Source organism: Gobius niger, assembly GCF_951799975.1.
Source record: "Gobius niger genome assembly, chromosome: 4".
Classification (NCBI taxonomy): Eukaryota; Metazoa; Chordata; class Actinopteri; order Gobiiformes; family Gobiidae; genus Gobius; species Gobius niger.
Window position 1 is genome coordinate 25,902,107 of NC_136855.1, and position 19,127 is coordinate 25,921,233.

The 19,127-nt window shown below is 40.3% G+C and overlaps 1 protein-coding gene across 1 annotated transcript; it reads right to left on the minus strand.

Moving 5' to 3' along the window:
• Positions 1–5,484: 5,484 nt before the first annotated feature.
• On the minus strand, positions 5,485–18,918 carry loxl1 (lysyl oxidase-like 1). The gene is made up of 7 exons (XM_079555855.1): positions 17,786–18,918; positions 14,666–14,774; positions 12,909–13,046; positions 8,319–8,475; positions 8,111–8,206; positions 7,664–7,779; positions 5,485–6,892 (listed from the first exon to the last, which is right to left on the minus strand). The coding sequence occupies exons 1-7, from the start codon at positions 18,837–18,839 to the stop codon at positions 6,886–6,888; spliced, it is 1,677 nt and encodes a 558-aa protein (XP_079411981.1). The 5' UTR covers positions 18,840–18,918; the 3' UTR covers positions 5,485–6,885.
• Between the last annotated feature and the right edge of the window lie 209 nt (positions 18,919–19,127).

A 19,127-nucleotide genomic window follows, 5' to 3' on the forward strand; every position in this document is an offset into this window, starting at 1 on the left:
ACTGATTGCAAGTCCTCATTTGGAATAAATTAGCACAGACTTTGCTGTCTCTCTTTGATATTTTAAGTTGATGACGAAGTGAAAACAAAAACAACCGCAATCGCCTTTGATGCTTTTTGATGGAGCGCATGACAATTTGCAATCACTTTTACTGCCAAAAAAAAAAAAAGAGAAGGAAATGTTTGTGAATCACAGTTCGTTATGTGGCTAGTTCACCACTTGGAGGTGCTGGAGTACTGAGCTAAACCCCCCATAACAGATACAGGGAACAGTTTTGCAGGGCATGTTTTTCTTTCTTTCTTCCTTTTGCTTTTATTTGCTTCTTTCCCTTTTGCCTGTCTTCTTCTCATTGCGCAGCGCCTTCCTTCAATTTCCTCAGATAAGTGAAATCACTACACACCCACTTGAGCCACAGCAATCCCAGGTCTGAGAGCTCCAACTCAGCACTCAACGTTACACATTAGTCTATTTTGTGCTATTGCCTCGGACCAGGAAGGCAGCCCTGTCAACAGAAGACACGCTCTCGGAAACTAGTGAAGTACTTCTTATGTGTTTGTTTTGTACGTTTTCTTTTAATCAACCTTGAGCTGGCCGATTGATCACTCACCTTCAGATGGCGCTCTTGACTTTCTTGAGTGCTTGGTAATATCCACTGGGGGCGCTGTCCTACCTATTTGCCGTTTCCATTTTGTTATTGAAAGTTTAAATGATAGCATGGAAAGTGCAGAGGAAAAATATAATCAATAAGTCAACATACAAACATAATTGTATATTCACTAAATAAAGGAAAAGAGAAATTGTTATTGAGGCTGAGAGGAGATATATTTGCAGAGCACGTGGGGAAATGTGTTGTTTTCAGGCAACCAGCCGCTGAGGAGCACCACTGCATTCATGAAAGTTTAACACTACATGCTATGAAGGGTGTTTAGCTGTGCAGACTTGTGCAACAGCCCACAGTACAGATTAGCATTTACATCCTTCAAGTGATGGTGGAATTTGAAGGAAACAACAATTTATTTCAGAGGATTGCAGAAGAGAATCTATAATCATTTGATATTTTGGCCCAGTAAACACAACCGCATGGGCAAGGAGAAGCACACACTACTGAGTACCTGCCTTAAATTCAGTCATTGAGTTGACTCTGTAGTTTATTCTCCTACAAGGGCTGTGCATTTGTGTTGAAGAAACATGAAGCCTGACTAGTGGTTCCTTAGCAGCCTGTGAAATTACTGCACTGGTGATGTCACTGGTCCCAAACTGTGCCGCCTGAGTATGGTGAAATATGGTTCTGTCAGAGAGAGAGGAGGGTCTTCTCCTGCAGCTGACTTCATCATCAATACTCTCCACAGGCCTGGAGGAGGAGGAGGTGAGTGGGGGGTAGTGCGATAGAGAGAGGACAGGGGCAAGGGAAGACCTGATTAAAGCAAAAAGTCTTCTCATTTGTTCCAATTGCTTGCAACTACAAATGACAATATCCCACATTCAATTTCAGGAGAGGAAAGGCTTAATGAGAATTTATATACTGGTGCGTTGACCACATGGACTCCAGGGACACAAGAAGGATCTGCATATCCTCTGCTCAACTGATGACTCGAGAGAAACCAGAAAACGAGTTGTGAACTCGGCAGGAAAGCCAGATGTGAGAGACAAGCAGTCATCAAGAGTACGAGAGAAGAGAGATGTTTGTTAACTCCCTCAGATATACATGCAGTGGAGACAGATTCACATAAAGTGTGTGCACGATGAGCTATTATCAAAACAAATGAGGCAGCCACTGCAGCTGCATGTAAATCAAAGCACCATTTAAATGTCCTCAGCTCTTCGCCTTTCCCCTGCCAGTGGCTTTTCATCCGCCACTATTCTTCCCTGCACAAAGAGAAGCCTTCCCTCTTACCTTTCCGCTGCAGCTGTGTGTTTATCCCTTCGGAAATGAAGATTTCTTCACATCTTTATTCATTTAATTAGGTCACAAGTCATGCTGGAGCCACAAAATTACCTGTGGCCTTGATAGTGTGCCTCTTTAGACTGTGCAGAAATTACACCTCAGGTTTGGTGGTGAGCTTCCACCTTTGCCAAACCAGAGCCTTTCTCTCCCTTGCTCTGAATTCAATGATGTCTTCATAACCAAGTAAGAGTAGAATGGTGAGCTCAAACGTGGTCCTTCAGCACTAGCGTAAGTGATCATGTGGGTGAAAATGTAGTATGTCACTTAAGTACAGTTAGTTCATCTTAAAAGTCATATGGAAGGGTGTATATTCTATTTGATTGGGACAGTAAATGAACACACATAAGATTGTGCAAGCTAACACATCATAGTGGACTGTAACTGTGGACTAATTTCCATCTGTTGTCCCAAACTCGATTTTCATTCATTCCAGCCGCAGAGGAGACCCAGTTGTATGAGTTTTTAGTAGCACCCAGAGGAAACCTACACAGAGAACATACCAATTCCTAGGCCCCAACCAAAAGCCTGCATGGGTTAACCGCTGCGCCACCGTGCCGTGAATTGCACTTCAGCCAGACTTTGTATTTTCAATGACGTGATGTCGCCACTGTGAAAGCTGCAAGATCTAATCAGTCCTGCTTCACTTCACTTGATCTGTTTCCTCAATTAGGTAGTGCGCTTGCAGCTGTACGAAGCTTGTATCTGTACACAGGCTTTCTGGTCGACGAAACGGGGCTTGTTGAAAAGAGAAATATCAGTCTCAGGGGTTTTATAGTTCCCTCCACAGATCTGCTGCTTATCCAGCATCACGCGTAACAGTTGGTGCCTAAAGCCGAGTATTTACATGTGTAATGGATTGGCTCTTATCATGTCTAAACCTGAGCTGCGTTCAGTCTGGATGATTTTCTCCCAATACTATGCTGCACTGCACTGTGTGTGAACTTGCCACATACACTTTTGATCATGTGCCAGCATTTTCTGAGTGGTTACAGGAGATTAATACAAGATACAGCCTGTTGCTTCACGTGCACCCAAACAAGCAGACTGCATGTTGTATCAATTACAGCATCCGATCAAAAGAAGATGGTGCTCGTGTGGGCTCATTGTATCTTATTTTAGTGATAACAACTTTCATTACATTTCTGTTCAAGATGTGTAACAGCATGCTATGGCACTGTACTCTGATGTGCGTAAAGACAATTAAGTGTCATCTAATCTAAAAAAAATATTAAGCATTTGCTTTTGAACAATACAGTTTAACTTTACTTGTCACGCATGTACGTGGCTTTTTCCCCACTATACACTGCTACCCTGTTTAAATCATTTAGTGTCACAGCTTTAATATTTGCAATGCCAATCAAATCCAAAGTGATCAGAGGACTTAGACTTGTACTGTCTAATGCATTTGCAGTGGCTTCTGTTCTCCTCTGCGTTTGCACCGTGCTGCTAGTCGTTCTAATTTGTCCCCATCCTGCTCCTATCTCGAACCATAGATGTTCTCAAAGGATATTCAGTTATTAGGTGCTTCTGTTCATGTTAATAGCTCAGAAAAGGAAACATACTCAACAAAATTGGCAGCTCCTGCTGCCAGTACTGAATAAACAGAAGAATGTAGAACAGAAACAGGATTGAGCGGATGTGGTGGAGAGCCTGAACAAACAGGTCACTGCAGAGGAAGTTCCCCAGCTGAGGTCAGGAATGAACTCATCAAGGAAAGACAGTTTGCACTGTCACATAATAAATAACTGCTCTGAAACAAAAATCTACTGTTGTTTATAGTCCAGTTAAAGCTCTCAATCCTTAAAATTAGAACACTGAATCTATGCACGGGAAGGAAAATAGTTCACAGCCGAATTTTCATTTTTATAACAATGATTTTAATGTTTGGTTTAATCATTTTGGATAGTCTCAAAATGTGGAATATAACGTTGTATATAATATATGTTGGTTGACACAGACACATCCACTTCTAAATCTTACACAACAACAACAACAACAACAATGATAATAATAATAATAATAATAATAATATTATTAATAATAACAATAATTATAATAATAATAACAGTAAAAAAAATAGGCAGATTGAAAGTGCACCCAAAAGCATAAATTATGGATCACACTTGACTAGTATGAATAAATTAAAAATGTTTACTGTTTCTTGTATACTTTGTATACATCCCAAATTCCAATAGATGTTTGCCAACAGCAGTTCGTCGGCACCACTCCACATACAGTATACAGTGTTTACATAGTGTATTTTCAAAGGTCACATTTGCATCTGTGCCTGAACCACTCATCTGGTCTACGGGAAATGCCTTTATGCATTAAACATACTGTATCACTAATGTTTTATGAGGTGCGAGGTTTCAGGAAGCTGTCAATGTGTCATATATCATTTGTTTTAAGTCCAGGCATAGGTCTAAAGCCTTCTCACACAGGCTGGCAGTGGTAATGAGGCCGCAAACTACTCAAATTCTATTAACAGCAAATTGTAAATGTATTTCTAACCGAGGTTTGCTGTTGGAAAACACAGTTTCTACCACCACATGTCAGTGCAACTATAGTTATTTTGTGTTTTCTTCTACGCATCACATGTGGTAAATATACTAACAAAATTAAACATGAGCAATCGCTGGATGTGATTATTTTGTTATGAATGTAAAAGATTCAACCAACATACATTAATAATATTGTTGAATTTCATTAAACTTTCTTTTCACTTTGGGTGACATAACAATAACATAACATAACAATTTTGACATGATCCTGTGGTGAGAGATTGTTTTATCATGTTTCACTGCTTTTCTCTTTTATACAGCCCTACGCTCAAACTGTGAACTGAGAATACAGGAGCAGTTGACTATTGAACCTATCTCCAGATGTTGAGGTCGGTTTGGCTCCTGGAGAGGTTCATGTTCTGCCCAGACAACACAAGGGGGAGGACATGCAAACACACATAAAGGCCTCAACAAAATCCAGGACATTCTTGTACGAGCACGAGTCACTCAGCCACCACATAGAGGGTGACTCAAAGCTAAGTACATTAATTGGGATTTTTTTGTTGTACTTTCACCCATCTCTATTTTATCGTACAAAAACATTTTACATAGAAACATTGGCATCCAAACAATATAGTGAAGATATTACTGCGCGGATTTCAAACTACTCCTGGTATTATTACGCCTTACAATATAGTTCCCCCTTTTATCCGCTTAGAAAATCCACATTGCTTAATTTTGTGTAATTATACTTTGTAGTATAACACTTCACGTAACCATATTTAAATAGGGAAAACGTGGAAGAGCTTGGTAGCTTCTATCTTGACCTGTTTTGGAGCTATAGTGGAGAGGGGGAGAGGCTAAATGCTAACGCCATCTGCGCTGTGTTTACGTGATTGAAGGCACGGGTGAAGATCAGACAGGTCCTAAAGAACTCGTCAAAGCTTAGGTAAGAACATATCTCAGTATGTGAAAACGGTGGCCTATTCCTTTAACATTTTTATTTTGGACTGTACCTGGACTATTTTGGACTGTATAATGCAAATCAGAAATGGGCATTATTCTGTTTTGTATAATTTTCGAAAACTAGAAGGGTCAAGCCTCCAGTACCTTTAGCCACAGCATCAGTACAGAGTGAAATCAGGAGCAGGAACTTCTAGGCTCACACCATATCGGTGGCCCTACTATATGTTTTATATGCACTTTTCATTCAGACTTTGAGGGTCACTTCCTGCACTGTGTTCCTGGCAAAACAGTATCTTAAACTCTTTCAATCAGGCCTGGTAGTAAACAATTTCAAGAATTTGAATAATGCATTTGTTTTTCTAACTTCAAGTTATAAAAAGTGTTAATAAATAATTGCATAAAATGAAAAGTATTGTTTTGAATCTAAGTAATACGTGCTTTTCTATTTCTTTGTTATGGTCTACTTGTTTGGCACTTTAAATTTTCTAAACACTGTATAAAGAGTTCAAATGATCTAGAAGTTGGGTAATCATCATTTTTCAAGTTCTGTACTCTTGGATTGTGCATATAGTTACATTCTTCAAAGGCCATTGATGACTTATGTGCCATTTCTGACCTGTAATGGCGGTTTCAGAAAACCGCCTACGGCTCCAAAGACTTATATACTGCTCATATACTGTGAGTCATCTTTCCTATAAAACTTTACTCAACTCAACACTCAGAGGCGATTTAAACTGTAAACCGTCCTTGGACACATATTGTCACAAATCTTCGTGTGGACTTTATAATGTTAGATTAAAAAAAATGACTGGCCGATGCAATGATGACTGGTTGGCCTTCTCAAGTCTGTTAACTCAAACAGTAATATCTCAGACTGAGCCACAGAGAAGACATGTAGGGGAATTGTTTTGTTCTTTTGAGTCTGTGGGTGTTGTTGGTTTGCACACATGAATGCATTGGAAAGGCTCAGCCGTCTAATTTAGTTTATTTGTTGGACCGCAGCTGAACCCTGACTTGTCTAAAGCCACTCAATTTTAGCACTGCCACCATTTCACGCTTTATTTATAATTTACACAGAGTGGCACAGTGGGGGGATGCATAAATGTTTGCTGCCGTGTGCTGCCATGGTAAACACCTCTTTTAAAAGTCATTGATGTTTCTGCACAAATGTAACCGAGTGGCGCTTCTGGGGACAAAATTACAAAATACCTGGCAGGGATGTGAACTGTGAGTCATTACTGGAATATTTCTATGTATTTTCCATTATGCAGTATAAATATGTGTGAGTGCGTCTGGTGGCCAAACACGCACACATGCTTATCAGTGCGACTGGAGCCATTGCTCATTGCTATGGATGCAAAACAGTACAAAAAAAGAGTGAAGAAGAACATCACCCAAAATAGTGACTAATGGACTCCATTCACATTTCAGTGGACTAATAATGACGCCGCATGAAAGACTTCCAGTGCCTGATCAAGACCTGTAACACACAAGCACACATCACAGGTCAAGCCGTGCTTTTACACTGCTTTGCTTTCTGCACTTTACTCCAAGAGATGCCAAGACTGACAAGTGTATTTCTCCATTGTGAGTAAAATCCCATCTGTTAAGACATGAAAAAAAGACTTAAAGGAAATGAAAAAAATAAATAAAAAGGTATAAGGTATAATAAAGGGGGAAAAAAGACATGAATACAGACATATACAAATACATTTTTATCATCTTACTGCCCCTTCATGAAAATAATTCAAATTGTGATAGCCACTTCATTGCATAAACAAGCAAGAACACATTATTCTGTATAGTTCAATAATGGGACATTCCCCATGTTTGTCTCTTCTGCACACTACAGTATACTGCGCCTGGGCATTTGAACCTAATGATGCTTTTCCCAAGAAGAGCTCCTCTTCAAGAGATCATAAAGAAGCTCTGAGTGCGATTGATATGCCTCCTAATAGTGCAATTTTAAAATCTGAACCCCTTATGTCTTTCTTTGAGGGGGAAATGTGAAAGTCTTAGTGACTATTAATCTTAAGTGAAAATGAGCCCATTGCTCATTAGATCATTTTGTTTCATCTCAGATCCCATTACGTCCACGGCGTATATCAAAACACTGTGAGGCTCTTCATAAAAGTGCATTTAGCTAAATCACTGTTTTGCGGTTTAATGGTGAAGCTTCACGTTTTACAAGAGAAAAAAAGAATTAAAGTATTAAAAAAATGCAACAATAAGAACTTAAAAGAAAACTTACTGGGACAGTTTGCAGTTGGTTGTCCTAACAAAACGTCCTGTGTAGTGAATGTTACACCGGACCACATTGTTGGTGTAATCAGATTCCCGCACCAAGAACTTGGGATTGACCTGAAGCTGCATAAGACAAGACAGAAATAATTTGAATGTACTGTTAGATGTGTGATACTCATTCTAAGCATAAAAGTCATAGTGCAACACAGTCACGTATAATGTGATTTATGTGCAGCTCACAGTTGTATTGACTGAATGAAATATGCAGTGTTCAATGGGATGGATGAGAAAGCAGAGGCTAAGTCACGGACTGGTGCAAGAAGAAAATCTCAGGAGATCCGCACATTTTAAAACTTTAGTAACCTCATCATTATTGCAGAGGCCCGATCAATTTGATTTAATGACTCCACGTTGCTGTCCACAAAGTTACTCCAAACATCAATTTGGCATCTACCTTTAGTATGTAGTTTCCAGGCTGAACATCTGTTATATCGATCCACTGACAGTCAATATCAGCGTTGTATGTATCATAACAACCTGGACTCAGGCCCTGGATGAAAACAAATGAACAATGACATACACATATGCACAGCAAATGATACGATGATGATGTGGGAGAAACACAGCAATACGTTAGAAGTTATAGCTTTCTGTTGTCCCACCTGAGTGTGAGTTGTGCACGCGTAGCGTTTCAGATGTCCAAAGTCACACGTAGTGTCCTCCAGACAGAAGCTGGCCTTGTGTCCCTCCGCCACTTTGCGCCCAGTGCTGGCTTCCAGTAAATCATAGTGACTGAATTCATCCATGCTGTGATAGTGTCTGAAAGAACACAAGTGCACAACTCAGACAGGCCAAGCTTTGGTTTGGTTACAGTGTTTTCTGTGGGTTCAAAATTAAGGCAATGACAATGTCACTGCAATGAATTGTACTCAGCTGGCAGACCTCATCTGTTAACACGTGGTAATGGATGTGATGGTGTGGCACCAAACTGAACACATTATAAAGGTTAAAGGGGCAATGAAAGCTAATTAATAATAACAATAAAATATCACTGAAGCAAGAAATCATCACCTTAATGATGTATGAATGCTGTTAATTACCCCCCATCAGCAAAGGGGTCCCGAAGTGCCAGATGAACCTTTTTTTTGAGCCGGCGCAAGTTGAATGTTGAGTTGTGTGTTTCTGATGTACATTACAACAACAATATGACAAATACTACAGTGTTTTATTTTCTTTATAATACAATTTGTAGTTTACTGCCACTTTTTGTAATATTAACCCTATATTCCATAGTTACATAAGTGTCAACGTAACATGCTAAAAATGTATATGAATGAAGTGCTTTGGACTGAAGTCACACAACCCAAAATGGCAACACAACTGAGAAAAAACACTAAAAGTAATGACTTGGAAAAGGAATGAGGTAGTTTCCACTGACCAACTCAGTGTCATTTGTTTTGATTGGTCGGCAAAAAATATAAATAAGAACAAGGTGGGACACTGTGTATCATCTTTTTGAGTCGCTGGTAATAATCATTTAAAAAAGATGTCGGAGATAACCCGACTGCTCATGGCTACATGCATCAGAACATAGTGAAGCCAGGATTAAACGGAATAAGCAAAATTACATACACAATAGACCAACAACAACAACAACAACAACAACAACAACAACAACAACAACAACAACAACAACAACAACAACAACAACAACAACTACTGATAGTTGAAATGCAATTATTTGTAAAAATGTAATTAATTATTCCTGTTATTAATTATTCAGACTATTTAAAATACAGAATTAAGGAGTTTGACATCGACTGTTCACTTATCACTACCAAAGAAGTTCTAGATAACGACAGTGCACAGAAAATCTGTGTTAAAAATAAGTTTAGAATGAAGACAGGAAAGGAGACATGTTGGTGAATGATGGAGTTGATACCAGCAGGAATGTGGAGACCTGCTTTCTCTAAAAAAGTATTTTATTTTTTAAACAATAAACTCCAGCTACAGCTCGGTCAATGACCACTTTTAGAGACCAATATTGGAGTTTGGTTTTAGAAATGTATGTTTCACATTTAGGATAAAATTAATAATAACTAAAACTTGTGTGAATGCGACAAAAGCAACATTGTCATCTTTGATCACAGAATGTAGAACAAAATATATACAGTGGTCAATCTTTTCACATCAAACTTTTCAGTACCAAAAAGGTCTAAAAAACAAAAACAAACAGACTTAAGTTTCACCTGAAGAAGACCATGTACCTCCAGTGGTACATGTACCACGGTTTGAGGACCACTGATCTCGGCCATCAGCAGTTATTTCCCCCGAGGGGTCTTTGACACTCAGTGCTGTATTCCCATGAACCAAAGCATCATACTTTGGAGGTTGTGCACTGCAATTGACAGAGTAAAAAAACAGATTGATTTGTCATTGTGATCACAGAGCCAGTGGAATGATTGCCTTGGCCTGGTGCCTCATGGGAACCACAGTGTAAATGTAGACTGATGTCAGACAGCTACAACACTGCCAATCTCCTAACAGCCAGCGCACATTCCTCTAAGATGAGTATGGAGCAACAGGACCCGATGCTTGCATTGGCTCAACTGAAATAACACTGAAGTGACATCTGGAGTGGATACATGATAAATATCAAAAACACAAAATCTGCATTAGGGGCACTGTAGTATGAGTCACCATGGGTTTAAACAGGCACAATGTACGTAATGCTAAAACACCAAAGACAATTCAAGAAGCAAAAAACAGTTGTTCTCAAACCACACCAAGTACTACCTCATAACATTTGACCTTCCAATAACCAACAGGCCTAGATCAAGATCAAATCAACACTAAACCAGGTCATGAAAGGGTCTTAAATAGACACAAATTGGACTAAATTGTCTGAATTTGAGACGATCGACAGCCTCCATTAAGAGAGCCCAGAATCCATTAAGTGCACCTTCTACAGAGGGACAATAGAGAGCATCCTGACCAGCTGCATCACTGCATCCTAAGGCAGAAACCTCCAGCACAGCGTGAGAGCGGCAGAGAAGATCTGTGGAGCCCCTCTCCCCTCCATTAAGGACATGTACTCAACCCGTCTCACCTGCAAAGCCATCAGAATCACCAGAGACCCTAGTCACATCACACAGTCTCTTCAAGGTAATGCCTTCAGGAAGAAGACTGTGAAATCCATGGGCCAGGTCCAGTCGGCTGAAGAACAGTTTCATCCACCAGGTTATAAGGAAGCTGAACTCCCTCCCTGTCATTTTGTGTGCCGCAAGGGTCCATTCTCAGGCCACTCCTGTTTTCATTATATCTGCTTCTGCAAGGATCTGTTCCCCGTAGATTTGGAGTGTCATTTCACTTGAGCCCCCTAATGTCTTACCCCCGCCATAACCAAGCTTTCTCCAGTTCAGCTTTACCCAAATGTAAAAGCTTTTCGAGCAGAGCTTACAGCCTATTGGCAAGTGTAACGCCTCTTTTAGAAGCCAACTTACCGGCAATCATTTATTGTTTTTTGTTGTCATTTTTTTGGTGACTGTTTTTTTTTTATCATCGCTTTTTGTCGCTCTTCTGATGATTTTTTTTGCTGTGTTTTCAGCTTCATTTATGTCTTGTTTCTGTTGCTATTTTGACGCTTTTTTTCAAGAAGCTTTTAGCTTTGGGTAAAGTTGAACTGGACTAAATGTGCTCAGTTATGGCGAGGTTTAAGAGGTTAAGTGGGCTGGGGCTGCCGTCGGGGCTAACACCGTTTTGTTTTATGTTCCAGGTATGTTTGAGATATATATGTTTGCCTTTTGTTATTAAGTGTGAGTGTGCATTCAGAGCCTTGCATTGACAAAATCAATCCTGATGTCTGTTAACTTTTCTCACTTCAATGATAGAAAGTCTGAAGTTCTTCTACTTGGGCCTAGCAATGTTGGTAGTGCTGCCTCTGTAAACTTGAGATCCTTAACACAGTTTGTCTAGCCAACAGTTTCAAATCTTAGTGTGCAAATGGATGAAAACTTCAAATTTGACAAACAAAATAGTGCTGTTAAGGCTAGACCCCCCCCCCCATTTAAGGCAACTAGCAAAGATAAAGTCCTCACTTTCAAGGCATAATTTTGAAATATTGATCCATGCTTTTGTCACGAAGCGGTAGGACTATTGTAATGCCTTGTACGCCGTCATCAGCCAGTCCTCGCTCACACAGCTTCTGCTGCAGCGCATCTTTTAACTAGCTCGCAAATGCATCATATTTCACCTATTCTCTCTTCCCTTCACTGGATCCCAGTCTGATAAAAGAATTGATTTTAAAATTATTTTATTTCTTTGTAAATGCCTCAATGCCCTTGCCTTGTATTATCTGTCCAACCTGCTAGTGTCATACAAGGAGGAGTGTTTTCTGTTGTTGGTCTAAACTCTGAATGAGCTTCTTCTGCACAGACAGGTTGACCACCTTCCTGTCTTTAAATCATGCCTTAAGACACGTATGGTCTTCTTCCTGGAATTGAATTGAACTGGTTTGTAAGTTGACTTTTGGGGGACGGTAGCGCAGAGAGTCGCGTGTGCACAGTGTCGTTGTGTCCTTGGGCAAGACACTTCACCCACCTTGCCTCCAGTGTCTGCTGTATGTGTATGAATGGTGTATGAATGAGTGTGTGAATGAGTGAGTGGTTCCTCGATGTAAAGCGCTTGGAGTGCTTAAAGCAGGTAGAAATATATATATAAATATAAATGTGACCATTTACCATATTTCCGTTTACTTTTACTGATTAATATTGTCTTTTTGTGCCACTGTACTTGTGTATTTATAATTGTATTTTTATATTGTCATTTTTGCACAGCACTAGTGCTTATATAAATAAGCATGTATAAATACTGGATTGTATTGGTAGTGCATTGTGTTGCTTATAATAGGACTTAACAAAGTACAGTACAATTTAGAAGAATTATTTGTGATTATATCAGTGTCAAACAAAAAATAAATATTTACAGGTTAGTCAAATGAATTGTTTTAAATGAAACTGCCATTATTTAAAGCCACACAACCAAATCCCCGAACCCACTGAAGTGCACAAGCAAGCTAAAACACAAATGGAACCACTGTGTCCAGATATTGAATGCATTCCTGTAAGATAACATCAGGCTAGACACAGGCTGTAAATGCCTCGAAAATGGCTCCATGGTTACAGCTGATAGGGCAGCCAATAAAGCAGGTCGAGCTGATTAGGGCCAGGATCTGCTCCTTATTACAGACTTACTGATGACAGCTGTGCCACTCCCAGGTATGTCGTGGTCTGTTCGGCATGAAGTCAGCGGTGCCCCGGTTCTTCACCCTCTGGGGGAAACGCAGGAGCACCCTTACGTCATAATCAGTGGTCTCAGAGCTGTAGGCGGAGCTAAATAGAAGAACACAAGCAGCAAAGGATAAAACATAATGAGACAAAGGACATCAAGAAAAAGGCAACAGCTGAAGCACGTTGGGAGATATAATGGCTTTGTGGCCAGTTATATATCCCTGAATTAATACAGTATATAGTCAGTAGTAAAGGCTCAGAAGCACTTCAAGCATAGTAATAGCGTGGTAACAGAAAGGAAATAGCACATACATATATGATTTATTATCATCTTTACCATAACTCTAGAACAAAGAATACCAGATAATATTTGTTTGCTAATGAGTATGAAAGCAGTGCTGAAAAATGATTACTGTGTAAAGTAAAAGGCAACCAAAACTCTAAAAAGTAATTTGTTTTGCAAATGTGCTTTGCAGATTCTGTGACTATGGACAGAGAATATATGCCTGAAGATTCTTGGATCCTAATAATTAACAAAGCACGAAATAGGTTTTTAGATGTACAATCTGTTTGTTTCATTTTTGTTTATTCAATGAAAAAACAACACCAATATTTCTCTCTGCATTTTTGAGGCATTTGATATTTTTTTTTAATGCCTAAATGTATCAGTAGGTTACAAATAGGAGGGACCTGATTTACATGCACTACACAATTACATTAGGTCAAACTTTGGTCAGTGTCTTGATAAACGAAAGTCAAGCATCATGTGTTTTTAATATTTCATCCCACACAGGTGGACGTCTCCAAACACACAGGAGTGAAGGGAGTGAACAGAGGTGTTGTACAATTTGCTTTGGGGTTCACAGAACGACTACTATAGCTGGTGTTGACATTGGAGTATATGGCAAATTACACCAGGCCATCTGTTGGTGATTGCTGCAAACTTAGACAGGATATGAAAGGCTTTGAGCGATGGCTGTGCTCGGGATAGGAGGAGGGCAAACAGGAGCTGTGGGGACACCGCGCCTCCATCAATTCAGTAGTGTCCTCAGAGAAAGAGAGAGAGGGCTTAAGGTGCATCGTCAGCCAGTAAAACAGAAGAGAAGTATCCAAGGCTAGAGGCTACATTGAGTCATAATCCTTTATAAAGTTTATAGATGTCATGTTTGTTTTAAACAGGAGTTAATTTTGGTCTCTCGTTGACTTGTTCAAACCCCAAAATCACGTCATATTACCTTAGAAAGTGTAATAATCCCAACGTAATCTCACATCCATATTGACTGGTATTAAAAAGTCCTATTGCGGGTGATAAAGTACATACCGAAACTAAAATACCTTGAAAATTACCATCAGCAACACACTATGCAATGTCTGCAGTACTCAGGAGCAGTAGCCCGGGAACAGCGTTAGTCTTGGCTAGTTAAGCTATAATATCAGTTGCACTGCTGTCTATGTGCATCCTGTTAGCACCAAGAAAGACAATGAAAAATGATTACCTTTTGTCTTTACTATAATTATTATTATGTCTGAATAATGCTGTAATACATGATTCTTTTATTGTCAACACTGATTGTATATTAGTATTTAGCTGCCTTGTTTGTGTCTTACCTTGTATTCTATTGCCCTGACCTTGAATATTTTATTTTAGAAATATGACAAAAAATATTCATTTTTGTATTCCATATGTAACAGCGATATTGCTATGGGACTAATTGTCTTACCTGGAAAGACATTTTTCTTCAGCAGCACATCGAAGAGAATACATGTGGGCTCTTTGGATGTAGGTGGAGGCTTGAACATAGTTTGGATCAGGGACCAAGTCGGGCAAACCTGCAAAACCATCGTAAACAGACAACATACAGTTATCTTTGCATGTTGTTACAGAACTATAGGCATATACACTTCATGAACCGGCATAAAAAGTTTTAGTTTTTATCAATTCTATATTGTTTGTACATCACAGTTGCATAAAAGGTAGGATTTACCCATTAGTATTAAACCCGATGTTGCAGTCATCAAATTTTAAATTTGCCTGCATATTTTATTGGTAAATGTACTTGTATTTGTAAGTAAAGAGCCCTCAATTATTTGTTATTGTCTTGTATCTTAGTGCAGCCAGTGTATTAAAAGTTGCAATAAAAGCCTGGCAAACAAAACTTCCAGAGCATTTCAGTCTTCATGTTTTATTACCTGATATTTATAGCAGTGCTGATGGAAGCTTTAATTTGGCCTAAGAGCAGAAACAGGTCCACTGTTCCAGACTGGGTCACAGAGGAGAAGCTAATGGCTGCTAATTACTGTATTGTGCATTCCAGATTATTATCACAGCTTTTAATGAGGCACTTTTGCACTGTGGGTCGTAGAGTCAGAGCAAGTTCAGGTGAAAGAGCCAATGGGTCATTCAGGGCTTGTCTATGTGCATCATAGAGCTACATTCAAAAACATAACACTACACTGATCTCATGATCAAAATGTGAGGAAGTGTGTGTGGATGAGGAGTTTGGGCATCTCTGCTCAGACTGCTGCCTCCGTGACCCGGCCCCGGATAAAGTGGATGAAAAAACTGATGGATGAATGGACTCCTGACACCCGAGGTATGCGTGACTGGTTTCAAGTGATGCTTCCCAGTAAAATTATGTCTGACTCTCGTTTTTGGGTCAGGCCATCCAGGCTCAACAACGCCACTAATGTGCAATAAAGCAGTGTTTTTACTGTGCTCTCATTTGACCCCTGGCCTGAGCGAGAAAAGTCAAAGAAAAGAAAATGGTTAAAATGCGCAAAAACCTAGGGATCTACTTTGACTTTCCAATTAATATTTGCTCATGATTTAGCATCCGGGTGAAACACTGCTGCCCAGTTTAAACAGGGGCTTTACCTTTCCAATGATTGTGTAAACATGCTCATAGCTCTCCCAGCTGACACACAGGACACAGGGAAGGACAGGACAAACCGTGTCAACACAGCATACTAGAGTGTGAGGAGCTGAGGTTTTCTCTGCTCTGAACTCCATTTTTTTGCTCCCTCTCCAGATAGGCTTTGTTCTCAGTGCCCTAATCTTTTGAAATGTGAAATTGGGTCTCTTTCCAAGGGATAAAGTGTATTGAGAAGCCAAAGCTGATCAGCTTCCGACAGCATGTGACAAAGCCACACATTACACTCTAAGTGGGCCACGAAGAAAAGATACAGAATCTCAGCAGGATTTTCACACCATCTATAGTATAGGAAGCAATGGAAGAACCAGGGAAAGGCTTCCTTACATAGCCTCTCTCAAACTATTCTCATAACGACCTTCATTCGTATTAATGGATTGTATAGCAACATAATGATGCGTAAATGCCAAATGCTGTGCTAATAATCATTTGTGCTAATTATGAGCTGTTAATTATGAATGTTTACAGAATGTGTTGAGGAAAAAATAGTTTCAGCTAAATAAATGTCAGTGACTGATTTACACAAAGGCCCAAAACACACATGCAAAAGTTTTCATTCAGGGTCATTTTAAAAGACTGCTTTCATTGAATTGTCTCACGCCTATCTAAGTTTTTTTCTTTTTCAGTTAGTTGGTTTATTCGGTCAAATGTTTGCACAAATTATTTACATTCAGTTAAGTACACTTCTTCAACAAAACTTATACATACTGACCGTAACGGTATAGGCTGAAGCTAATGCTTATATTGCTAACCCTTTCTCAAGAACTGTGTTTTTGTCTTTGTGATGTTACATCAAACAATCAAAATTATGATTATGATACAGTCCTCCTTTGTGCAGCTCCTTTGTGCAGTTATTCCAGAGATCGACCTCACTATTCATGAGTTTCAGTCAAATTTTATATTATGAACAACATTGTGAGGGTTTTTGACAATTATGCCCCTACTTTGTTTAGGACATTTCAGTTTCTAGAGTGTGAGGATTCCACACTCAGAAAGGGAATGGTGGAACTATCACAAAGTATTTGTTTTGTTAGCTGGTTGGGTTGTTTGCAGGAAATTGTTTTTAATTTTTCAATGTCTGAAACATTTTTTATTGCACTTGAATTATGTTTTTTAATTATTTATGTTATTTAATGTTTTAAGGTGATTGCTGGTTTGGTTTAACTTGATTTTATATTTGATGAATACTGTCAGTCTTATCATGTGCCGCACTTTGGAAATGTTTGTTTATAAAAGGTGCTAAAGAAATAAAGTGGAAAGGATAAGGTTGGAATGAAAGCCTACAGAGTATTTTCGACAACTGACTAAATCCATCTGCAACTTCCTATAATAAATGCACCCCATGTGTTAAAGGGACTTTCCGCGCTCTCACTCCGTCTCCCTTAAGCCTGTAAGTGGCCCCGACCCCCACAACCACCTCCACCCCTTGTCCCAGTCTCAAGTCCCTGTATGAGGTCACCACTACTTTCACTCAACTGCACGCCACAGTCTGGTAGCACGTAGAAAAAAACAGAGCTTCTCTGTGCACTGCATGCTCTGACCAGGCTTGCTCAACACCTGGTTTCAATAATGCTCCAAGTGGAAAGATTTAGACTTTGTTCACTTTGCTTGCTTTGTAAACAGAAAGTTGAATGCAGAGACGTTGAGTGTTATGAAACAGAAAAAATTAAATCTAATGTATTACATTAGAATGGAACATTTAGCTCCCTGAGGGATTGAGGCATTTTTCATATTCAACAACAGCCCAAAACATACGCTGTTGCCATGCATGTGAGACTGCTACTTTTATTGATAAATCATCAAGAAGTCACTTGAAGTAAAAAACAAGACAAAAAAACAAAAACATCTATGAACTGTTGACAAAAATATATTCCAAAAATATTTAACTAGACAAAACAAGCTTCACATTACCTCTCTGTTCTGGCCGATAAACATTCCCATATGGGCTTTCAGGCGCGGAGTTGGGAGAGTTTCTTCCAGGAGAAATGGGCTGAAGGAATGGTGGCTGGGGTCTTCCAAATGGTGGAAACTGCTCATACTGGGGGCTTCTGATTGGTGGTTGCCCAGCTGGTCCACTTTCAGAAGCCTGGCCTGCGTCAGAGACAGCCGGGTTGGCTATCACAGGCCCCGAGTTCCCATTATAAAGACTGTGTGTGTATCTGTGGTCTAACCCATCTGAGAATGGTGGCTGGGGTGGCTGGGCTGGTTGTGGTGGCTGTGGTCGGGGAGCTGCTGGTGCGGGATAGGGTCCAGATCCGTATGGTGGGTAGTACATGACGCCATCGTCAGTGAAATCAGACGGCGAACCTGGAAGGATTGGGGGTAAGTTTGCTCCATATATGCCCCCTGTTCCGTAGCCTCCTCCACCAGGCACCACCGGTTGAAAAGGTGGTTCATAATTCCTTACGGGAACCTCACCATAACTAGGATCATAAGGCACTGGCTGGAAAGGCGGTTGTGGTGGATAAGGATACTGCGGGTATGACTGGACATTGAAGGATGATGATGATCCAGTAGATGACCCAAACCGAGAACTTGTAGATCCCTGGAAAGTACCACCACCGCCAGCGCCAGTGCCACCTGCGGTCTGCCTCCAGTTATCAGGCACTTGCCCAAAGCCAAAAGGATGCCTAGCTTGCCCACGAATAGTGTCGGACGACCCTCTTGAAGGAGCTTGTCGTCGCATATTTCCCCCTTGCCGACGCATGGACCGAGTTCCGGAGTCCGCCACTACCACACGGGGTCCCCTGTCCTGAGAGCTAGCCCCGGCGGGAACATACTCCGCTCCACTGTTGAGCAGGCTAAAAACCTGACCATTGTTCTCCCATTGAATGACCTGGCTCCAAGGTGCAGCTGCAGCACTCTCCTGCCCTTGGCCCTGACCTTGTGGCGACTGTGGAGCAACCTGAGCATGCCCTCCGCCCAGCAGCAGGGACAATAGACATGTAAAAATAAAAAGCACCATTTTTGTAAAACTTTAAATACAATCCAAGTTGTAGTTACGGATCCTCCTGGTTCTACAGCAAACTCAAACCGCCTGTTGAACTGTCGTGTGTGTCCTCCAGCAGAGCAGGCAGCTTTGATTTTTGAAACAAAAAGGGTGACAAAACAGGCTTCTTATTGGGAGCATCTGCAGAAGCAAAGCTGATCCAATGTGTATCCCAAAGCTTCAAAAGTTCTGCCTGAGCCAAAAGGAGAATACTCCTAGATTTCTTGTCTCGTCTTTGCTGGAATGCTTATGAGCGGCTGTGCA

Coding starts and splice junctions, on each gene's coding strand:
- loxl1 (XM_079555855.1), bottom strand. CDS start 18,839: ATGGTGCTTTTTATTTTTACATGTCTATTGTCCCTGCTGCTGGGCGGA. Junction 8,476..12,908: donor GAGTGGCACAGCTGTCATCA/GTAAGTCTGTAA, acceptor GTGTTCTTTCAG/ACACTATCACAGCATGGATG. Junction 7,780..8,110: donor CTGGAAACTACATACTAAAG/GTAGATGCCAAA, acceptor TGTCTTATGCAG/CTTCAGGTCAATCCCAAGTT.